At 43.9% G+C, this 23,994-nt stretch overlaps 1 protein-coding gene across 46 annotated transcripts in view; it reads right to left on the bottom strand.

Moving 5' to 3' along the window:
* The window catches only part of Lola (longitudinals lacking), a 63,507-nt gene that overhangs the window by 29,462 nt on the left and 10,051 nt on the right, over positions 1-23,994 (bottom strand). Inside the window, exons 5-6 of one of the 46 annotated variants that reach the window (XM_064059082.1) lie at positions 16,612-16,784; positions 16,318-16,536 (exon numbers count right to left, since the gene is read on the bottom strand). The exons of 20 other annotated variants lie outside the window; for them this stretch is intronic. In XM_064059082.1, coding sequence (XP_063915152.1) covers positions 16,471-16,536; positions 16,612-16,784 — 239 coding nt within the window. In that variant the 3' untranslated portion in view covers positions 16,318-16,470. Of the gene's footprint in view, positions 1-1,681; positions 1,786-2,421; positions 2,693-3,218; positions 3,455-3,539; positions 3,820-4,270; positions 4,471-5,438; positions 5,749-6,226; positions 6,467-7,283; positions 7,575-7,670; positions 7,868-8,272; positions 8,505-9,686; positions 10,001-10,349; positions 10,633-11,304; positions 11,539-11,624; positions 11,826-11,873; positions 12,068-12,458; positions 12,677-15,559; positions 15,869-16,317; positions 16,537-16,611; positions 16,785-18,034; positions 18,260-18,321; positions 18,561-18,676; positions 20,189-20,300; positions 21,031-21,127; positions 21,361-21,431; positions 21,628-22,082; positions 22,777-23,994 lie in introns of those variants that run through there. 25 more of the 46 variants (XM_064059076.1, XM_064059086.1, XM_064059091.1 and 22 more) reach the window with 25 other exon arrangements.

Below are 23,994 nucleotides of genomic sequence, written 5' to 3'. Positions count from 1 at the left end.
AATCAGACTAAGTCAGGTTAGACTAGGTCAGGTCAGGCCAATGCAGTTCCTTCAGGTCTACTTAGATCAGGTCAGGTCAGGCCAATGCAGTTCCTTCAGGTCTACTTAGATCAGGTCAGGTCAGGCCAATGCAGTTCCTTCAGGTCTACTTAGATCAGGTCAGGTCAGGCCAGGTCTGGTTAGGTTTCAACAAAGGGAAACTGTTGGAAGATGCGGTCAAGGTCAAGATTAAGGCAGATAAAATTATAGGGGTGATGTTAAGATAGGAAAAAGGGCAAACCATGGAAGAAATGATAAGGGAGATACTAGGAAAAAAAGTTATGAGAGGAAAAGGGAGTTAAAAATGATGATAGATGAATAGACAGTTCGGGATCTAACCTAATACTGCGGTAGTACCGGAATTCCTGCCCAGAAGAGGTAGAAAGGGTTTTAGTTGGTAGGTCGCCCTTGACTATTTAAGGGCGGGAATCCAGCACTACCCGGGACAACTTCCCAGGTGCCTATGAAGGTTTTCCCTTCTGTTGAAAAAAGATCAGGTCAGGTCAGGCTAGGTCAGGTCAGGCTAGGTCAGTCACACTAGGTCAGGTCAGGCCAATGCATTCCTTCAGGTCTAGTCAGATCAGTTCAGGTCAAGTCAAGTCAGTTTAGGTCAGCCCAGGTCAGGTCTCAATAAAGAAAAACTGTTGGAAAATGCGGTTGAGGTGAACATTAAGGCAGATAAAATGATAGGGGTGAAGTTAAAAGAGAGTAAAAGTGGCAAACCGTGGAAGAAATGATAAGGGAGATAATAGGGAAGAGAGTGATGAGAGGAAAAAGGAGTTAGAAATGATGACAGATGAATAGACAGTTCGGGATCTAACATAATACTGCGGTAGTACTCGAGCTCCTGAGCAGAACAGGCAGAAGGGGTACGTCGCCCTTGATTATATAAGGGCCGGAATCCGACACTACCCGAGAATCCAACACTAACCGGGACAACTTCCTAGGTGCCTATGAAGGTTTGTCCTTTTGTTGAAAAAAGATCAGGTCAGGTCAGGCAAGGTCACGGCAGGTCAGACCAGGTCAGATCAGGTCAGACCAGACCACGTTTGCTAGCGGAAAAATATAGTGAAGATAATAAAAGGGACAATGATCCAAAAGAGAAGGAAGGATGAAACGGGTGCAACGGAAAAAGCCCAAGTAGGTGCGAAAACCCGGGCCCTTTACGAGCAATGCAATAGGTACCACAAAAAAGGGTTGGGAAGACAGTGTTCAGACGGTAGCCGCACGGGAAGCGAAGAATCCAGCACATCCTTGAGCAACTAAACATCCTTGGAGATATCCGACCTCCTTCATGATTTAAAGAAAAAAGTCAGGTCAGATAGCGTTGGATCGGATCGAATCGGGTCACGTCGGATCAGATCAATTAGCTTGAGCCCTCCATTACTCAATTTTATGGACGTCCACCGCCAAAACAAACTCTTCAGTAGTAGCTTCAGCAATAAAAACAGAAAAAATCCGCTTATGTACGAAGGAACAACTAATGAGTGAACCAGAAGCCCCACTACATGCGTAATCCGATAAATATTGATTCGGGCGTCCACGAACCACACGTTTTAGTGAGCAAACACTTCCACTACACTGTTAACTTATTGTTTACGCGTCACAGAAAAGCATGCACACTCCACCCGGTCTGAATTACCTTGCCGCAGTTGTTGCAGAGGCAATTTTGGGCCTCGTCTGCACCCATCGAAGACTCGCTCCCAGGGGTAAACTCAAAAATAATTTCGCCTTCTTGTTCAAATCCTAAAACAAGATAATAGTGAGTAACAAATCACCCCAAATCCCGGTGTTGCGTAAGTAAAAGACCAACGTGTCAACAAAGAGTGTATTTCATTTAGTACAAGTTTTACGTCAAACTGTGTATGTGGTGCAGCTCCCACAAGTGGCGCGTCAGCCACTTGCTCCTGGAGTACACCTTGTTACAAAAGTAACACTTGTGCAGGTTGCGTTCGCAGCGGTGGCGGTATAGGTTAGTCCTCAGCGCAAATCCTCTCCCGCAAGTCTGGCAGTAGTAGAAACCTACAACGGAAAATTTGTAGACACAGAAATTTCGGCTACGTTTCAGTTACCCATAACTACAATTCAAACACAGTCTTTATTGTGGGTGAAACGAATGCACCGTCATCAGGTGATACTTAAGCGACGTGTTCTGGGTGTACATCCTGTTACAAAAGTGACAAACAAAGTGTGAAACGCCGTCGCACCGGTATTTAGAGTGTCTGTATAAATTGCGCTTATGTCTGTACGCCCGTCCACACTTGTCGCAAGAAAAACTCGACCCTGAAAAGAAACTTCCATGTTATATGTGTGTTCGCAAAATAAACGTCTCCGCGCGGGTTAAAACGACGCCCTATTTACCTGGAAGCAATGAAAAAAGTGTTACTGATGCAACAAAAGTTTATTCTAGAACAACAAAGTCAGAAGAGTTGTTGGTTGAAATCGTGTTTGTTCGGGAATAGAATGTCTTTGTACTCGTGGTGCAGGGCCAGCACGTGCTGTTTTAGGGTCACTTTTTGGGTATAGGCCTTGTTACAAATAGCACAAACGAAATGGGAAATGCCATCACACTCGTATTTCGCGTGGCGGTACAAGTTGGGTTTGTGTTTGTAGCCTTTTCCGCATTTGGGACAACGATACAAACCTCGATGATCTAAAAATAAAAAGTATTTCAGAAGGGGAAAGCGCGCAGAGAAGCCCACAGAAAGCAGGACGGACGCCACAAAACAGAAAGTCCATCGGGATTTTTATAACCAATTTATTAAATACAGAGGGGGTTAGTGGCTTAAAAGTAATATGTAAAAATAGGGTCGAACCTCCGCAGAGATCCTCGTCTGGTGTTAGTCGGGACGTTTAACAATAGTTACAACATAGTGAAACTCTCTTTGTCTAGTTTAAACTTAAAGAAATTATGGTGGGTGGCCATGTGTGTTTTGAGGCTACTGTTTTGAGTGAACCTCGAAGGACAGAAATGACAACAGAATTGCGGGGGTTTCTGACACTCGTATTTAAAATGTCTCTGAAAGTTTTTCTTGTATTTGTACTTTTTCCCGCACTTTTTACACACAATCATCCCCTCGTTCACTACGTAACCTAAAAAGTACAAAATTAGCATCGGGCGAGTCCAGCCGCAAACAAAACGAGTAAGTACTTGGGCTGTTTATTTAGCGTTACAACAATACACATGCACTTAACTAGTTCTGGGTTAGTCTTCGCAAAGCATCGAATCCGTGTAGAGAGAACGTGTGAGATTTCAAGCTGCTTCTCTGAGTAAAAGACTTGAAGCATATGCTACAGACGAACTGAGGGCTCGTGCCGCACTCGTATTTCATGTGGCGTCCGACGCTGCTCCTATATCTGTATTTCTTTTTGCATCTGGGACAAGAAAACAGTCTACCGACGATCTGGTACGAGTCTGAAACAGTCGATAATTAGACAACCGAAGAAGATGGAAGGTTACATCAAGATGCATCTACGGGTTAGAGAAGGAACTAGGTGGACTTAGTACTAGTGTTTATTATAACATTAACACAATACAAAATAATGAACATAAACCGAGATTCCAGATACTTAAGTCACAACTTAACTACTTAAATGTAACGTGGAAACCGTGGATGTACCCGACGTGAGATTTCAAACTGCTTTTTTGCGTAAACGCTTTGGAACAGATCTTACAAACGAACTGAGGCGCCATCCCGCACTCGTATCGAATGTGCCTTAACAAATTCCACTTGTATTTGTACGTCTTCCAGCACTTGTGGCACTTGTGTTCGTAGTTATCTGAAAAACGAAGTTGTCAAAAGTCAGCCAATACATCGGACACAGTCATCGTGTATGTACAACAATCGGAAATAAAACGCTGCTTCCCACAAAGTCGTTTATTTACAACAAAAAACGTAAAACTCTACTCCCAGCCGTGGGCGTACAACAGGTGCGACTTTAAGTTACTCTTCTGGGTGTAAGCTTTCGAACAAAATTTACAAACGAACTGCGGATCCACTCCACACTCGTATCGGACGTGTCTAGCTAAATTAGATTTATATTTATACGACTTATGGCAGTCCGGACACGTAAACTGTTTCACGGAAGAGGCAACTCCTGCAAAGAAAACAGTTAATTTCAATACGGACGAAGCTGGCGAGTTAGTGGACAGTAAGCACACGAGGGTGAGTCTCACAAGAAAGAGTCGGTAAGTCGTGTTAGTAGTAAAGTAAGCGTAACCTGAACAACACCTTTATTCTCAAAGTTACTCGCATCCGTGCGCGTACAGCAGGTGCGACTTTAGGTTGCTTTTCCGAGCGCAGGTTTTCGGACAAAACGAACAAGAAAACATGGGATCCACTCCACATTCGTAGCGAACGTGACGGTTTAAGTTTGATTTGTGTTTGTACGATTTAGAACAGTTGTGGCACTTATACAGTCTGGAAGGGCCTGAAAGGAGAACAATTAGTCAACGGCCGCAGGAGTTTCCACCAAGTCAAAAATCAGAAAAAATGGTGCCCGAGCAAAATAAACCAAGACGCACGACAAACCAAAGCAATTAACTCATTTATTGAAAAATATTAAAGAAACTACAGTACAAAATGGGAATGTTTGCTCCTGACGTGCATGGACAGGACGTATTTGTGTTTGGACGCGTACGAGCACATTGCGCACTTAAACTGGGGTTCCATTCCACAAATAAACTTAATGTGTCGTCTAAGGTTGTCAAGTCTGGTAAAAACGTTACCGCACTTGAAGCACGGATGACCTTCTTTTTTGAATAACGTTACACCTAAAAAAAACATTCGCGTTAGTCTTGGACGACTACCACCAAGGAAAAACAAAGCTACTAATTAATTTTATTGCTACACTAATTAGACAAAGAGTTTGTGTTTAGATCGCAGGTGACTCTTCAACTCTTCAAGTGGTCACGTCTGTGCGTTCTGTATGCGCACAGACTGCAACCGAGGCGTTTTTCCTGGCCACACTCGATTACGTGTCGTCGAAAACTTCGCTTCACGTTGTACGTTTTGCCGCACCAGCACGTATTCACCCCTGCAACTAAAAATGTATTGAAGACAGCCACAGTCACCGGTTTAAGAATAAAACGAAGTGTTAAGGATCACGTTTATTGTAGACGTTTGAATTATAAAAGGTCGTTACATCGTTGGGTTTCATTTCGGGTACATGTAAGGTGATAATGTGTCTTTTTAGGTTGTCTTTTCTGTGACTCCTGTGCATGCAATAAGGGCAGCTGTACTTTTTTTCCGAGCCGCATTCGCGCCTATGACGCGACAAACTCTCGTGGTTTTTGTAATTTTTACCACAGTGGCAGAAGTACCTCCTATAACCTAAAACAATCCCACTGTAATATACATCAAACAAACAACCACCTAACCGACGAAGAAAAACCACAATCGGGTCGTCACAGTTTATTGGAAGCTTCAGTTATAAAGTTAGTGCCTTTTACAAAAAGTACTCCACACACTGTTACAATCAAGGTACGTATTAGCGTTTAGCACAGAAGAGTGCCGCCACTCACTCTTCACTCAATCTTGTGAATATTCTTCAAATGGAACCGCAAAATATCGTTCCTTTTACACTTCCTCGGACACAGCGGACACTGGAAGAGCGGTTTCTTCCCACACTCGTACTGGATATGTCTCGAAAGATGCTGCTTACGCGCGTACTGCTTATCGCAGCGCACGCAACTGAACCTAAACAGTCCTAAAACATAAACCACATCAGTGCTTGACATAAAAAAGCGACCAAGCAAAAGCGTTAACAGGAAGCGAGCTTCAACCAAACAACTAATCTGAAACACACAAAAACACGTGGTCGTCTTCCGGCTCGTTCTAAACATGCGACGCCAATAAAAACCAAGTAATGCTAGAGCTTTTATTGAAAGTACAGTCAGTTAAAATGGGCCGTGCAGCGGTGGACTCGCATGTGGCATCTGTGCTTAAACTTCTTCAAACACACGTCGCACTGAAACTGGGGCTCGACTCCGCACTCGTACTTAATGTGGCGCAGTAAGTGGTTGCGGTGTTTGTACGTGGAGGGGCACTGAGGACACATAAAACGACCCACGGAGTTGCGCTGGAAATCCCGGAACCTGGAAACTGAAAGAGTGCGTCTTAACGTGCAAGAGCAACCGATGAATGGCTACAACCAGTCCAGACCAAATCCACAATTCAAGACACAGTTACGAGAATAAGCTTTATTGAACTTGTAACATTTCAAACTTGATGAACGAAGGCCCGGTGCAGCTTTAAGCTAGCGTTGCGTTTAAACTTCTTGGGGCAGAAATCGCAGGCGAACCTGGGCTCAATACCGCATTCCTTGATGTGACGCACCAAGTGTTGTTTATGTTTGTACGAGTTACGACACTGTGGACACACAAAGCGACCGTCTTTGTCTCGCTGGAATTCCGTGCACCTGAAAACTGTACAAACGTCAGCAAAAAGTTGGTGCGTGGTTGGCTGCGCAACGCGTGGTACTACTATTTCTGTCTCGAGACCACCCTGTATACCTTATTTCGTGTCTAGTAGAAGTATTGACGTACACAGATGCGGACTGGAGAATCTAGAGCACGTCAATCCAGCAATGAAAAGTATCGTTTTGACAAAAATTTATTTTGTAAAAAGTACAAATGACTACTACATGCGATGCAAACACCTCAAGTGCGTCTTATAGTTGCTCTTTTGCTTAAACCTCCTCCCACAAAAGCACATGAATTTCGGTTCGACGCCGCATTCGAAATTCAAGTGTCGAATTAAATGCGTCTTCTGTTTGTACGTAGAGCCGCATTTCACGCACGGAAACCGGCCGTTTTCGTCCATAAAATATTTACTGGGTCTCTTTGGCCTCCAAAAATCTAAAAAACGAGATTTTATTGTTGCTAAATGACATCGAACTAACACTCACAAACAACACTCAAAAAATAGAAAGTGAGTAAAAGTCGGCATGCGGCATAAGTTTTATTTCATTGACTTGTACAAGAGTATAAAAGCGTCCAGACTTTTCGGGTGTATGACTTTGACGTGACGGATTAGAGAGTATTTCTGTTTGCAAACGTACCGGCAGTACGGGCAAAAAAACGAACCGTCTTTGCCGCACTCGTATTTGACGTGGCGCTGGAGACTCCCCTTATGCTTGTAGGTTTTGCAACACTGTGGGCAAATGAGCGTTTCTGGAAATAGAAGAGAGACGACAACGTGTTAGTAGAACGAAACGAAAAGAGACGAATAAGTCGACACTACTATTTCTGGAAGAAATTTATTGTGGAGAGTTACTAAGACAGAGTGACTTAAGTCAAGATTTGCTCTGGTCGGCGTGCTTGTTGGACGCCATGTGGTTGGCCAGAATGTACTTGCGTTTGGTCCGGAACGGACACAACGAGCACCTGAACAAAGCCTCCTGGCCGCACTCGTACCTCAAGTGCCGCAGGACGTTACTCCGACTCTTATACGACTTCTGGCAGCACTTTAAACAGAAAAATTTGTTGTCGGTTTTCTTGATGTACGGAGAATACCGACCCCGCAGCCACTTATCTGAAACAGAAAACTTAAGTCATGAGTAGGATTAAGTTCGCGCCAAAACAGCAACACAGCACGAAAACTCCCGACAAAGCAAAAATAATTCCACAGTTAGCTTCAAACATTTATTTGCGTTTGACAATAGTGTTTCATGACGATGTGGGCTTTTAGATGGTGCTTCCTTTTGGCAACGTACGGGCAATACTCGCACTGAAACGTCGGCTCCTTCCCGCACTCAAACCTTACGTGTGTCCGCAGCGACTGATGGTGTTTGTATCCTTTCCCGCACTTGACACATATAAAGGGACCTAAAAACCAAATCGTAGCAGTCAGACTACACCCAAAAGTGACGAAAAAATACAAGTCTTTGTCAATAGCTTTATTAGTGAATAAATACACGACAGTTGTTGGGGTCGGTTTTCCGACTGGCTGCGCCAATTTCGAAAAACCGACCCTTAGTAATATTTTTTAACTTCTAAGTGGTGACTCGTACGCAGGTGACAATGCAAATGGTGCTTTCTTCTGGCTTGGTAGGGGCAGTAGCTGCAATGAAAACGTGGCGATTGGCCACAGTCAAAAGTGACGTGGTTCCACAGGGACGCGTTATGTTTGTAAATTTTGTTGCACTTGCAACACTTATATCTGACACCTGAAAAGAAAAACGCGTCAGGCGATGGTACAAAGTGGTCCTGGGTTTCAAGAAAAATATCGCAATCGTTAAAACGTATATTTTACACTACGTGTTTTACAAAAATCTCTACTCTTTATGTACTATAAGTATGTGGGATTTTAAACTTCCTTTCCTTTTGGTTTTGTACGGGCAATCCATCATCGGGCATATGAAGGATTTTTCTTTGCCGCATTCGAACCGTACGTGATTGTACAAAGATGCTTTATGCTTATATTTTCTGTAGCACGTAGGGCAAGGATAAATAGTTGCAAAGCCTAGAAAAAACATCCGTCAGTAAAGCGAAAACGCACCAAACACTTAAAACAAAACTCACACTCCAGACAGAAATGTAACGGGTGAGAAGACAGAAAGATTTATCGAAAGGCGATATTTTATTTACGTGACGACTCTCTACGCCTACACAAATATCACAAAAATGATAATGGTAAAAGTAACAGTACAGTCTTAGATACAAGGAAATGCGTCGTACGTCGCTTACGAAGCCACATCGAATACTACTTTGAATACTTTAATATCTAGCGCCGGCCGTAGGCAATACGTTGTGTTTGATATGCATGTGTCCGACTAGTTCTTGCTTGTAGTAGAACTTGTGGTCGCACACGTGGCACCTGAGCTTCTTCTCTTGCCCACACTCTACTCTCTGGTGCCGTCTCAAATTGTTTTTAATGGTGTACGACTTGCCACAACGATCACAATAGAAACGCTGTCTAAACACTAAAAAAACCTCTAATTAATAACACAGTTCACAACCCTGGCGCAAACACACAGAGTCGAACTACTCAAAGTGAAACAGTCGGTAAAAGAGTCAACGTTTATTAAACTTTGTACAAACTCAGTTGATTTCGTCTAAGTTACAATGCACACCATGCTTATTAAAAATATGTACTCTCAAATCGCTTTTGTAGTACGTCCGGTGCTGGCAAATCCCGCAAACGAACTTTTTTTCCTTCTGGCATTCGACTTTCTCGTGTCGTTGCAAGTTCCGTCGCAACGTGTACGATTTGAAGCACCTTTTACAATAGAAGATCCTTCTCGACTGCACATCTAAAAGCAAAATCGTACAATAACTCGTGCGCGCGCAGCCGCCACTCACTCTCACACAGATCAGCACGCGAAAATTTCAAAAGGCATGTTAGTTCTTTTAGATAACATTTACTACTAGCAACAACTACAACCAGTTTACAATGATGGGTAAAAACAATGTCTTTTCTCTATGTGCTTCTTAAGCTGCTGCTTATAGAAAAATTTTAGACTACACATTGCACAGGAGACCTTTTTCTCTTTGCCACATTCCACTCTCTGGTGGCGCCTTAAATTCTCAGGAGCGCTATACGATTTGCCGCAAGTCACACAGTAAAAGCGATTGGAACCTGAAAAAACATCTGTTACCGGACGGTGTAGACACTTTGCGAGCAGAAGCAAAATAAAACACGGGAGAGAATTTACAGTTTAATGGGGGATCAGGGTACAACTAGTGCTCGGGCTTTGGTACGACGTAACTAATACAGTTAGTTTTTCATAATGTGGTAGGCGTGCTTGCTGGACAACATGTGTTGCTGCAAATGATCTTTCCGTTTCGTTTTATAAGGACACAGCGAGCAGTTGAAAAGTGGCTGTTGGCCACACTCGTACCTCAAGTGTCTAGTTAGGTGTTTCTTGCTCTTGTACGTTCGAACGCAACATCTCATACACTGATACTTTTCGTCGATTTGTCTCATGTACAAGGAAAAATCGTCTCGGACCCAGTGTCCTAAAAGAAAAAACTGGATATATATTTCGGTGTATAGATCGAAAATAAACGAAAAGTAACGAACGAAGCAATTTATTGAAACTAGGACAATTTATAAACTAACTACACTAAGACTACACTAAAAACCCAGTCACTTGAAAGCCACATGTTTGGCTAAATGTCTGAACAAGTGTCCTTTAGTTTTATAGTTCCTGGTCGGACACTTCAGACACATGTACTTTCCAGCGATTTTCTTGTAGGAAGACCATAGTCCGTGATAGGTTACCCCTAAAAGCACAGACTTGAGTACTATCGAACATACATCGTTGTATTCCCAGGTACCACTATTAGCTAGATTAAAACATCCTCGTACAAACGTGATAAATCATTTATTAGCAAGCACAACTTTTCCAAGATAAAACAACCCGGACTTGGTCAAAACGTTTCGTGTTTGACGCAGTTCTGATGATGCTTGGTGCTCTTCATGTGGAACTTGAGGTAGTCCAGCCTCTTGCACCTAAACGAGCAAATCGTGCACTGAAAGCGGGCCTCCTTGCCGCATTCGTACTTCAGATGTCTCCGTATGTTCCCTTTATGCTTGTAAGTCTTAAAACATTTGGTACAGAAATAAACGCCGTTGTGTTCGACGTAATCTGAAAATCGTAGACATGTTGTACAGTTCGTTTGACTTTCCCATGCACCCCCTCACCAAAGCAGTTAGTTAGTTAGGCGAAAAGCGAAAATTACTTACACGCAAGTCTGTCTAAAGTTTATTTCAAATTACATTATTTCGACACAAATTTAAATTAATGTGAGTCAGAAGCGAGTTTCGATGGTAGAACTTGACGTGGCACTGCTGACATTCGTACCTCCCGTTCTCTTTGCCGCAATCGAACTTCCGGTGGTTATAGAGCGATGCCCGGTGCTTGTACGACTTGCCGCAAGCACAATGATAGTCGTACGATGCGGTCGCTGCAAGCAGGTCTAGTCAGAATACGGAAGAACAAATCGGGCAACTACGCTACGACTACAAGAAAAAGTCGCTTAGGAACAAATGAATTTATTAAAACGTGGCCATTTTGTGTTTCTTTGAGTTCATGTGAGTGTACAAGTGGTCGTATCTCTTGCACTTAAACGAGCACAGGTTGCACCTGTAGCTCGGCTCTTTCCCACACTCGTACTTTAAGTGCCGAATCACCGTCCCCCTGTGCTTGTAACACTTACAGCAGCGACCGCACACAAACCGACCGTCCACTTCCGAGTAATCTGAAAAGTAGGTCGAGTTAAAATGGGCACGGAACACTAGCGAATCTACACAAGAAATCTACAAGTCTACAGCTTTATTAACACAACTCGTTACTTGGATACATCATGCGACTTATGCACTTTACACCGGTTGAACATAACGTGGTTCTTAAGAGACTGTTTGTGCCAGAACTCCTTACTGCACGTGAGGCACTTGAACGATTTCGTTTTGCCACACTCGTACTTCTGGTGGTTGTAGAGAGAGGTCTGGTACTTGTACGTTTTGGCGCACGTGGGACAAACGAAAGCAGCTTCTGGAAAAAAGCTACGTTACTAAGACCACTAGACAGAGCAGGAGCGGGGTCACTCAAGACTGCAAGCCAAGCGTTACAACACAAAACAACTTCCAGAAAACTTTATTGATTGTGGTTGTGTATAAAAAAGTGGTGGCGTTTGAGGTTATATTTCCGCTTGAACACCATGGGGCAAGCGGTGCATTTGAACGCGACGTGTTTGCCGCAGTCTTGATGCAAGTGCACCTTCAACGTGGTTAAATTCTTGTAGGTCTTGGAGCACTTGGGACACTTGATGCTGCAGTCACCTACAACACGAGATTTTAGTACCGAGGGGTGGCGTCTGACGCGAGGGTGACAAAAACAAGCCGTTAGAAACTCGAATAGTTTATTGTTACACATCTGTTTATGTTGCGCTTCAAGTGAACATCGTTAAAGATAAAGTGCCTCTTCCTGGCGTGTCTGTACCAGTTGGAACGTACTTTTGTGACGTAGGAGCAACCAGAGTCGATACACCGGTAGACTTTTCTGGCTCCCGAAGACGCCCACCCTGAAATGACAAGCCTGAAGTGAGGCGAAAAGAGCACGTACCACAAAACAACAACAAAACGATTGTGGAAAGGGTGACTTGACACTCCAGTCAATCAACTAAACTTTATTCTTTCTATTATTATAACACTAGAAAGGCACCGTGGCATGTCTATTCCGAATGTGTAGTTTGAGGTTGTGTTTTCTGCGCGTCTTGTACGGACACAAGTGGCACTTGAAATCGAGACCCTTCTTACAATCCTGCCGGATGTGAGCGGCTAGTGTGGTGATGTTTTTGTACAGTTTGTGGCAGTTAGGACAGAACATTTTTTGATCTACAAAACAAACAACCAGTAATAGAATACCACGTAGTGACGCAAACAAGCAAACTACGCAACGAAAAAAAACTCCCACAATTCAAACAACGTTTATTTCGTCAATTTTACAGCAGCGCCGATGTTGTGCTTGAAGGCGATGTGGGTCTTCAGGTCGTACTTTCGCTTATATTTAATGTGGCATATGTGGCATTGGTACTGGGACGGCTTTCCGCAATCCTGCCATCGGTGCGTGCTCAACGTCCTCACGTTTTTGTACGTCTTATTACAATCAGGGCACGTGATTTTGCCGCTCCCTAAAAACACACACGTTCAGTGGCAAGTCGCAACTTCAACAAAACCTTCGATAAAATATTTATTTACAACGTAAATAAGTATATTTAATATAAAAATCATTTCAAATTTTAACAGTGTGACGTGTTTCGAACTGGTCATGTGCATCTTCAACGCGCTTAAAACTAACGCAATCCTGGTGTTGCTTCGAACTTTAGTAAACCCTGGGCGAGCGACTCTGTCACCATCTGCAAAAAGCAAAATTAGCCTACGCCACGCCTCGACTGCGTACTCGACCCTATGTTTCGCGCTTTTCAGGTGCACCTTCAAGTCGTGTTTGCGTTTGTAACGGCGGTTGCACGCCTCGCACCAGTACCGCGCCAGTTTTCCGCAGTCCTGTCGACAGTGCTCTTTCAGAGACCTGATATTCGTGTACTGTTTCTGACAAACAGAGCACGCGCTGATCGGACCTACAACACAACGTGATATAGAATCGACTGGGGCTCCCGGTTCGGTCAAAAATAAAAGCGCCCTTAAAGTGGAAAGTATTTATTGTTAACGATAGAGTGTCGGTTTAACATGTGGTCTTTGAGGTGCTGCTTGCGCTTGAACTTCAGGTAGCACATCTTGCACTCAAAGTTGCGTCCCTTGCCGCAGTCCAGAGCCTGGTGGCATCTGAGACTGCCCATGTTTTTGTAAAATTTGTTACACTGGGGACACAGAACCGGCGATTCTGCTTGGTATTCACCTACAACACAAACAAATACAGTGGGACCGGCCACAGGGGGAAGGAACGTGAACGGAAGGAAAAGAAAATTCAAAAGAAAATCACTCGTCGACACAATCACTTGTAAGAAGACAAAATAAAAACAGAAAAGGTGATGGTGACCCTTTATTAACACAACACTACACGCTCGTATCTGGGTGGTTATGCATCATGTGTTCCTTCAGGTTGTGCTTGCGCGTATACTTCGCCGAGCACTTGCTGCAGTGAAAGCGGTATCCTTTACCGCAGTCCAGCGATCGGTGCGTCGCCAACGTCGTGTAGTTCTTGTACCATCTGTTACACTTATCGCAAAATGCGCGACCTACAATGAAACGAAGTAGAATGAAACCACTACGCCGAATGTTTATTGAGAATGTGCATTTTCAAGTCGTATTTTCGTTTATATTTAGACGAGCACTGAGCACACTGGTAGGTGTAGCCTTTACCGCAATCCAGAGATCGGTGTGTCGCTAAACTGGTTTGATTCTTGTACCACTTGTTGCAGCCGGTGCAATACACACCCGAACCTACAACGAAACCATGCGGTAGCGGAAGAAGTACGAAGTCGGGGGTGTTAAAGGAAAGACGGATTAGTAGCTAATGTTTATTGAGGACATGGTTTTTTAAATGCTGTTTGCGTCTGTACGAGGCTGAACATTCTAGGCATTCAAATCGCCGACCTTTGCCACAGTCCTGGGAGCGGTGGGTCTTCAAGGTGGCTTTGTTCTTGTACCATTTGTTACAGCCAAAACAGAACACGCGACCTACAAGTGGACTGGATAGAAACTACACAAATAATATAAATTTTGGATGACAGGCGACACGGTATTACGAGAATAGACACACCGGGACACACAGTAGTACTCACCGATAGGGTATTAGTGTCTGGGCGCGACGCAAAAACGGTCGCGTCCAGACGCACGACTTTCGAAATAAAAACAAGTTCGGTCACTAACAGTGTTTATTAAGCATATGTTCCTTCCAGTCGTGTTTCCTCTTATACTTGGCCGGGCACTGGGTGCAGAGAAAGCGGTGGCCCTTGCCGCAGTCCTGCGACCGGTGGACCGACAAGGTCGCGTTGTTCTTGTACCACTTGTTACACAACGGACAAAAGGCTCCACCTACAATAGAATCATAAAACAACATCTAGTCTTGATTTTGGTGAATCTAGCACGAAAGTAAAAGCCAGAACGGGTTAAAGATTTATTCAATTTTGTGCACAGAAAACAGATGCATCTTAAGACTATACTTCCGTGTGAATTTGCCCGAACACACAGAACACTGATACTGAGCACCCTTGCCGCAATCTTGTGAGCGGTGAGCTGCCAAACTCTGAGCGTTTTTGTACCATTTCTTACAGCGGGGGCAGCGCGCGCCACCTACAATACAAGCACATGGAAAATAGAGACTTTACTCGAGGAAGCATGCACAAGCAAGCAATTACCGGCACAAACGAAACACTTATACTCTGTTCCCCACTCGTTGGTGCGTCGTACCAATGTCTGTGGGTTTTGACACTGCGGACAAGAAGCGCCACCTATAATAGAACCAAGGATAAGATTCAGAGCAAACAACATTTCGAGGAATTATTTATTACAGTCAGGATTTGTGTACAGAGATTATGTGTGTTTTGAGATTGTATTTCCTTTTGAATTTACTGAAACAGAATGCACATTGGTACTTTGCAACCTTTCCGCAGTCTTGCGACATGTGCGAAGTCAGGCAATGCTGGTTTTTGTACCATTTGCTACATTGCGGGCAAGGCAAAGGACCGAGAGACACATCTAAAACAAGCAACAAAGTCACTACGTGAGAACGCACGGAGCGCGGGGTACGGCAGAGAAATGACAACGCTGCAAAACAAACTTTTATTCGCAAACGTACAAAGTATTCAAAGGTGGAAGTCTTTCCGGCGGAAGTGGACTAAAGTGTGCGTTTTGAGCTGCTGGCGCCGCTTGAACTGCAAAGAACAGTAACTGCACTGAAACCGTTTGGCCTTGCCACAGTCTTGGTAGATGTGGGCTTTGAGGCAGTTTTGGTTTTTGTAGGTTTTGCCGCACTGGGGGCACTGCACGCCTAAAATAAGCAAAGATCAATCACAAAAAGTGGCATGCCGCCGGCGGGAAAAGAAGCAAAAGAGTCGGTTGGATAAGTTTTAATATGTACAACAAGCGCAAGTATGCTGGGTTAGTCCGAAACGGGTGGTACCGAACTCGCGCAAGGTCAACGTGACTTTATTGATGGTGCAACTGCAGCTTGGTACACCAGTCTGTGTGCATTCGCATGATGTGGTCCTTCAAATGGAAGTTTCTGCGAAAGGTCCGGGGACACTGCAGGCACTTAAATTCCTTGCCCTTGCCACAATCCTGGAGTCTGTGCATTTTCAACGTACGCAAGTTTTTATAGATTTTGTTGCAGCGGGTACAGACGACGGGAGCAAACGGTCCTCCTAAAAAGAAACAGTTTTACCCACGACTGCGCCAAACGAATAGCTAACTACGAAATGAAACACCCACAACTTTAGTCAAAATTTATTTCCAGTCGCTTATACAATCAGTTTTGTATTCGTTCCGTTAAGTAGTGACGACGCACACCTTTAGTGTCCCTATGCCGTCTAAAATAAAAAAATCTTGACTACAAAACAAGTTCTTTTCCATGTTTGAATAGATAGTGGTTGCGAATATAACTGAAATGCCGAAACCTCCTCGAGCACAAATCGCACACAAATCTCTTCCCGACGTTCTGGGGTAAGTGCTTCCAATAGTCGTAGTGGTTCGCGAAATGTCTGCCGCTTTTCGGGCAAACCACCCCACCTGAAAAACAAACTTCAATTTCTCTTTGGACCCAACTTCCATTTTTCGTCGGGTGGTACCCAAGGTAGAAAAAACACACTACAACTCTCAACAAACATTTTATTGTACACGTACAGTTAGCATCCCTTATGCTTATGCCTGATGTGCAGATTCAGGTTGAACCTGCGGTGCGAGCGGTGGTGGCAGTGCGGACACTTGAACTTGGGCTCTTGTCCGCACTCGTTCTTCATGTGGACGTTCAGATTGCGTTTGTACTTGTACAGTTTCCGACACCTCGGACACGCGAATTTCTCTCCGGCAAAACCTAAAATGACGAGTACTGCATTTCCTGACTAGAGTGCGCCAATCAGCCACAACATCAAGACTAAACAAGTAGTACCGTTACTGAATGCTGCTTTCTGAGATGATTTCTCATGTTAAAGCGGTGATTGAAATTGCGCTCGCACATCGGGCACTTGAAGCGGCCTCTGTTATTGCACTCGTTTCGCAAATGGCGGCGGAGCGAGTCGGTGCGACGGTACGACTTGTCGCACTGCGGACAGAAGAAGCAACCTAGAAGGAAAACAGAGCTAACTTGAGAACGGCTGGGGGAAAGAACACGGTCTGGGGTAAGTGAGATCTTTATTACGGAACTAAAAAGACATTCTTAAACAAAAAACTACAATTATAAACGTAATACTGGCTCTATAGTAACTTAAAATCAGTCTCAAAAGTTGTACGACGTCGTGTCGTCAGTCTACTCCTTTGGTGAGGTTTTAACAGCGGTACTTTCGCTTTTCTTTTTTTTCACGTCGAGGTTCAAGTGTTTGGTTTTCTCGTGCACGTTCAAGTCGTATTTGTGCTTGAACCGCCTCGGACAGAACCCACAGGCGTACGTGGGGTCTTTTCCACACTCGAAACGAATATGGCGCGTCAGGGAATGTTTCAGGCGGTACGTTTTGGTGCATTTGGTGCACATAAAAAGCTCGCTCAAGGCGTAACTATCCAGGTTCTCCCACGGCAACGATTTTTTCGGTTTTTTACCCTGCTTATTTTCCTGATCTGAATAATAATCATCTGAAAGCACAAACAACGCAACGATAAAAAAAAATCAAAAAGCGACTGGTCCCAACGTAACTTCATGCAGCAACTAAAACTATACTGGGCTACACCATCTATCTACCACAAATTACGAAAAAAGGGAACTTTATTCAAACACGGTACAGATCTAACGTCTATGATTTAATTTTATGTGGTTTTGTACTTCTTGGATGTTCGTGTCGACGAAAGAGCACGAGGTGCAGCCGTACCTCACTTTCCGGGGTAACTTCTTGCATTGCGATAGGTGTTCTCTACGTTTGACCCGTTCGTAGAGCACGCCGCAGTTCTGGCACCGAATCGTATCCACGGGGACCTTAATCAACGAAATGTCTCTCTCGCAAGCCAGCGGCTTCTTCTGCGAATCACCAATGGAGTCTTTAGTCATCGACAAGAAGCGCTTCATTCGTTCGATCGACAGCTTTTCCGCTTTCGGTCCCCGTTTCCTCTCTTTCGGTACCTCGTCCACCGTTTCCGGCTTTTCCAACTTGACGTCTACCTCTTCGCCGTGCGACTTCTTCGTCTTAGCACACTCTTTCTTCCCGAACAAGATATGCGGACTGAGTTCCTTTTTAATATTCGCCACTATCGTGTCGTTTTTCAGATCCTCCACCGCCAAAATCTTGATGTACGGTTTCGCGGGAGGTGACAATTTCGAACCTGAAAAGTGACTACTTCAGAATCCAGGCTGACTGCGGACAGAGGGGGCGCAAATGAGAGACAGGTTTGCACTCAACGTGTTTATTTCTGCGAATTCGTCAAAAACAGTTCGGTTCGGTGCCTCCGGGACATGTGAGACAGCAAATGGGCTTTTTGGAAGCCGGCGTACGAACAGTATGGACACACGAAAGACTTTTCTTTCCGACAGTAATATCTGACATGTCGGAACAAGTTGGAGCGGTGCTGGTAAGTCTTGCCACAATAGTCGCACTGATAGTCGCTTTTGTAATCTAGAAGAAAAACAAGCAGTCAGTAAGAGATCGACAAGAGTGTGACGGTTCGGTTCTAACGACCTAAAACAGTGCGGTTAAAGCAAGTGGAAAGAAAGTAAAACGAAATAGAAGAGAAGGTTGGTTTTATTTCCGTGTTTCTTTTCGATGTGAGCTTTGACATGGGTGTTTCGGAAGCCGGCGTACGTGCAGTACGGGCAGTAAAAAGTTCTTTGTTTCTTGCATTCGTATTTGCGGTGTCGGTTGAGGTTGTTAAGGCGGTTGTACAGCTTGAGGCAGTCGGGGCATTGGTAGTAACGGCCTAAAACAGCAAAAGTTATTGATTGGACAACACAAGTGCGAATGTTCAAAGGAAAACTAGACAGACACGATTTTTTTTTTTGTAAAATTTATTGGAATGGACAACACGGTCACAGCTCAAATAAAAAAAGTTTATTTGAAATCTTTATTGTAATGTCTACCGCTACCTAAAAGCAATGTATAAGTAAAAATAAAACAAACAAAAAAGCAAAAAAAAAATGATAGGAAAATTAACAATTCTGGTTTAAGGACAAAATTATTGATATGTGACAGTGTAAGGAACTATAAACTATTACAATAATGGTAAAAAATCACATTTTTCTGTTGAGTATTATAGTAATAGTCGGCTTGGGCATATTTTGTTGTATAGTACTTCTTCTGAAAAAATATATCCCGTCACCTTTGATACGCATAAAATTAAATAAATTTACTTAAGACTACTACCTTATCGATAATAAAGCATGTTTTTAATCAAAATATACAAAATATGTTTTTTTCAAAATTATATCATTTTTATAATACAAGCTGCCTTAAAGTAAAAAGCGAATTTGATAGGACCTAAGGATCGACAAGCGGAGATGGCGCCCGACCGGACTAGGATTGATCTTTACAAGTTTGTCCGGACGGGTCGTCACTCTCCTAATGCACCTGGCTAAAATAACGCAAAGCACCTAACTAAACAAATAACCTTAAAAGCAATACGTAGTAAACAACAACTTGATCGTAATATATAAAAATATTTCACAAAACTGTGTAAAAAGGATAAAAGGTAACTTATATCTAGAGATACGCTTCAAGGAACATTAACTATGTGAGGCACTTCATTTAGGTAAACTATTCACATAAAAATATCATCATAAAGAGCATATTTTATCATTTTTATCACATATAAATATTCTTTTTCACAAAAAGTTACAAAATACTAATGTATAGTAGTATAAAATCGCCGATATCATCAAAACCAAAATTGCTAGGAACGGTTAAAAACATCCAAAAAAAAAAAAAACAAACAAAAAGAGTGATGTGTGGGCAGTCTTGAATATTGTCGGATTTTTCAAGTATCACAAAACGTTCGACCTCGTCCAAGGCCTAAGGCAGCATAGTGAAAGAGTTCTGTTCTATGTACGATTTAGGAACGTGTTGAGGAGTATTTTAGTTAACAAAACATGGCGCGTATGTCTATGGTGTAGTAACTGGGGCTTGATGACTGTCTTTATCATTCGTTGTCGCCGCTCTCGTTCTTCACAGCGACGATCTCCGTCTTCACCGACGAGTAATCAATCTCTCTGTGCATGCGTTCCATGTGCCTGGCCATGTGCATCTTCTGCTTGGCCTTGTAAACGCAATAGGGGCACTTGAATTGGGGCTCCTTGCCGCACTCCCACTTCTGGTGGTTCCGCAACGAACTTTTCAACTTATAAATTCTACCGCAAACTGAGCAATCGAACCCGGTACCATCTAAACTAGTCCGATTCCGAGACTTAGGAGAAGACGTGCTGAGATCGAGCGACGATCGATTCGTCACAGACTGAATCATCGACTTTTTCATGCTTTCGCGCATCAGCATCATAGGCAAGGCAAGATGAGAGGGCCAGCGCTCCCACGGGCGAGAAACACGCAAGTCTTGGGCTGGAAAAGAAACAAATGTTAGCACAAAACACACAGAGCGCGCGAGGAGGAGTTATTTACAAAAAAAAAAAAAAGAAGAAGAAGAACAAGGAAGACGTGAAAACAAACAACGTAACGTGTAACCTTATATTTCAAAAGCTCATACCGCCACCATATACAAGGCCTTTACAAAAAATATAATACTATTATTGGGGGTGATGTAAAAATATTAGACTAGCTGACATGGTGTAAGTAATATCTTCTGTCCGGTCGGTCTCGTACAAAATCAAATAAACAAAACTACGATTAATACTTAACTTAAGCGAAATAACTGTATACACCGTATTAACGAGGATTATGCTAAACGCCGCCCTAAACAAGCAAGGCACCACTCGGCGCGTCCTAACTTAAAGGTTAAACACAAACTCAAAGAAACAAAATAAGTTATAAACTACGCAGGGCGAAGAAGTGACGACGGCGCGTCGCCCGCCTTCGTTACTTCAATGCCTGCTCGCTGCGTATGAGCTTTAGGTCGGGATTGTTCTCCTCCAGAATTCCGATTTTGTCTTTGTGCGCCCGCGTTATGTGCCTGATCCTGTGCGCTTTCCGCTTGCACTTCTGCGGGCAAAAGGGGCACTGAAACTGCGGCTCTTTGCCGCACTCGTACGTCAGGTGCCGCTGCAGCGAGTCCTTGCGAATGTAGCTGCGGCCGCACTGCTCGCAAGCGAAGTTGCCGCGAATACGATTACTGGACGGAGTCGACTTCCTTTTCGGCTTTTTATCGTCCTCCGACCACATAAACCACGGGTTTAGTAAACTTACGGCCTGATCCTCCTCTTTCAACTCAATTTTCATCGGCAAGCCTGTAAACAAGACGTGTTAGAACCGGTACGACACCACCTAACCTAGCAGTACTCCCTACAGGTTAGCGTACTCAACTGTTACAAAATAAAACAAGCTACGACCAGCAACTATTTATTGTTTAAGTACATGGGTGTAGTGGACCATGTCCGGGCCGTTCGCGACAACGCTGTGCTTCAGCACGAGGTGCTTCCTGAGCACGTGCGAGTACTTGGTGGAGAAGGAGCACGCGTTGCAGAAGAACTTGGGGTCTTTGTTGCAGGTGTACTTGCGGTGGTTGTACAACGAGGCCTGATGTTTGTACTCCTTGCCGCACAGGGTACAAGCATAAACTGAAAAACAGAAGAATGAGCGCGGGTCGGTTCGGACGTGGCTAGGGTCAACCGCTAAATCAAAAATCGTGGGCTTTGTACGTCTTTATTGAGAATTGTGTCGGGACGACAGAATGTGTCTTTGCAAAACGTGCTTGTATTTGAACTCGGCGGCGCAAAACGGGCATTTAAAGAGGGGCCGCTTCCCACACTCCACCTTTATGTGTCGGAACAAGTTGGTCTTTCGGGTGTATTTGCGTCCACACCTCGAACACACGTGCCGGGCCTCTACAAGAAGAAAACAGTATTATTACGGAGAGGCTAAAGACCTCGGCGGGATACTTACGTTGCGCACCTTACGACTAAAGGCAACAAACAAACTCAAGTAAATCGAGTAAAAATTTATTTTTTAAAGCACACAAGACACAGCGTTATTTGGTATCGTCGCTTTTTCCTGTCTCTTCGAGCATCTTCGTGTCTAACTCGTTAGTGTCCAAGTGGTGGACTAACCGTATGTGTTGCAACATGTTGCTTTTGAGGTGCGTCCGCTTAGAGCACCACGGACAACGGTACCTCGGGTCTTTGTGGCACTCGTACTTTAAGTGTCTCCTGAGCGAGCTATTAGCACAGTAATGTTTGCCACATTGTGGACAAGTGACTTTGAAAAAAACCCCTGCAACAAAACGTTCCGTTATCGCCTGTTCGCAGCATCGCACCCAAGCCCCGAAGCAACAAAAACACTCTTGACATCGACTCCTTTATTTCACACACATTACAAAATACGCTCTCTACAAAAATAGAGGGAGGTAGTTGTTTCTATCCACAAATGCGAAACAAATCGAAATGGAATGGCAGTCTGACAATACTATCTAACGGTACTCGTTCTAGCTAGTCTACACTTTTTGGAAGCAGTAGAGATTGTCAACGTATATTACAACAATAACAAGCTTATACTGACACATCCTACCCTATCGCCACTCTAACAAGCGACTTAAGTAATCGACAGGTGATGCCTGTTTTTGGCGTGCTTTTTGATCTCGTTGCGTCGGTAGTTGCGATAGTCGCAGTACGGGCACGAGTACTGCGGTTCCTTGCCGCACTCCGAGTTGATGTGCCGGGCCAAGTTCTTCCGGGCGTTGTAGATTTTTTGGCAGTTGGGACAGGCGTACCCTTTCGGGGTCAGACAATCCGCGTAGGGTAGATTATCGCGGCCGGTTTTCTTGGGTTTCTCTTTGACTTCGCCGGCGGGCTCCAGCGGTACCGGTTCTTCGACGATGGGCTCTTCGATCGCGATTAACGTGTCAGTGTCTGTGATAATGTCAGCGTTTCGTTCTTCGGGATAGATCACCTGAATGGTCCACGACGGGATCTCCTCGACTAGGGTTTCCTGAAGATCTAGAGAATTTGACAAGAGGGGAGTAGTATCCTCGATTAACCCTGAAAGTGAAGCCAGTTGAAGATGGTTGCTTTGAGAGTCTACACTACGAGACACTGATGGAAGAAGTGAAAGTAAAAGTCCGTCTGGATGTGATGACTTTAATCGTAACGCTTACAAGGTATGGCACAGAGACTAGTACTAGTTATACATGGCACAGAAAACGACTAAGCTAGTTTATGACGGTCTGATAGACGAAAACGTGGTTCTTGACGTGGGAGGCCAAAACGTAGGCTCTGCGCGCTCTGTATGGACAGTGTGGGCACTGTAGCACGGGCTCGAGGCCACACTCTTGGCGCAAATGTCGACTCAGGGTTTTTTTGTGGTGGTAAATTTTACAACATCGAGGACACTTAAACTTAGTATACTGGCAAGGAGGGTGTTTCAAGTTTCTGCCCCACTTGACTTTACCTAAAACATCGCTCAAGTCACAACGGGTTCAGTTGACGTCTACGGGTACTACTATGGAAATAAAATTCGTTTCTTCTAACTCGTTTATTTGCGACTAGAAAAGTACATGTACGGTTTGAAGTTCGCGTGTATCGACCTCAAGTGGCTGAGTAATCTATGCTTGTAGGTGAACAACTGGCCACAAAACTGGCACTTGTTCGTCGGAACTTTGCCGCATTCCACCCTCAGGTGTCTAGACAGGGTGTATTTTCCTTGGTACACTTTAGGACAATTGGGGCAAGGAAAAAACTTTTTACTGTCTAGAGATAAGTCGAAGTTGCGAAATTCGTCCTTCGGGGTCAGTCTAAAGTAATTTGAAGCACCTGCAAGCATGGTCTAGTCAATATCGAGACGTCTGGGAATGAAACAAGAGACTAAATCGTAAGTCTGAGTTTATTGTGTTTAGTTCGGACATGGCGGACTAGGTCGAAGTTGTGCTTGAACCTCGACAGGCACAAGTCACACTGAAACTCTGGAAATTTCCCACACTCGTATCTTTGGTGACGTTTTAGGGTGTAGATTTGCCGGTAATAACGTCCGCAGTGACAATAATGTAGTTCTAAAACAATACAAGTAGTGTTACCCTCGGGCTACAAATGGTTCGGGACATCGAACAACCAAGCGAACAAAAACACGAGTTGCTTATGCGAATTTATTACATTTGACGGTTACAACATTACAATTTTAAATAGCTAAAACTACGAAAAAATCAGGTTTTAAGACAATTCTTAAGTAACTAAAACAAAATACTGGTAGCGTAGAGTACAGGC

This window comes from Zophobas morio, unplaced genomic scaffold (assembly GCF_036711695.1).
Source record: "Zophobas morio isolate AGI-343-1 ecotype UQ-CSIRO unplaced genomic scaffold, CSIRO_AGI_Zmor_V1 ptg000020l, whole genome shotgun sequence".
NCBI classification, from domain to species: Eukaryota; Metazoa; Arthropoda; class Insecta; order Coleoptera; family Tenebrionidae; genus Zophobas; species Zophobas morio.
The sequence above is the reverse complement of the archived record's forward strand: the minus strand, read 5'-3'. Positions and strand labels throughout refer to the sequence as shown.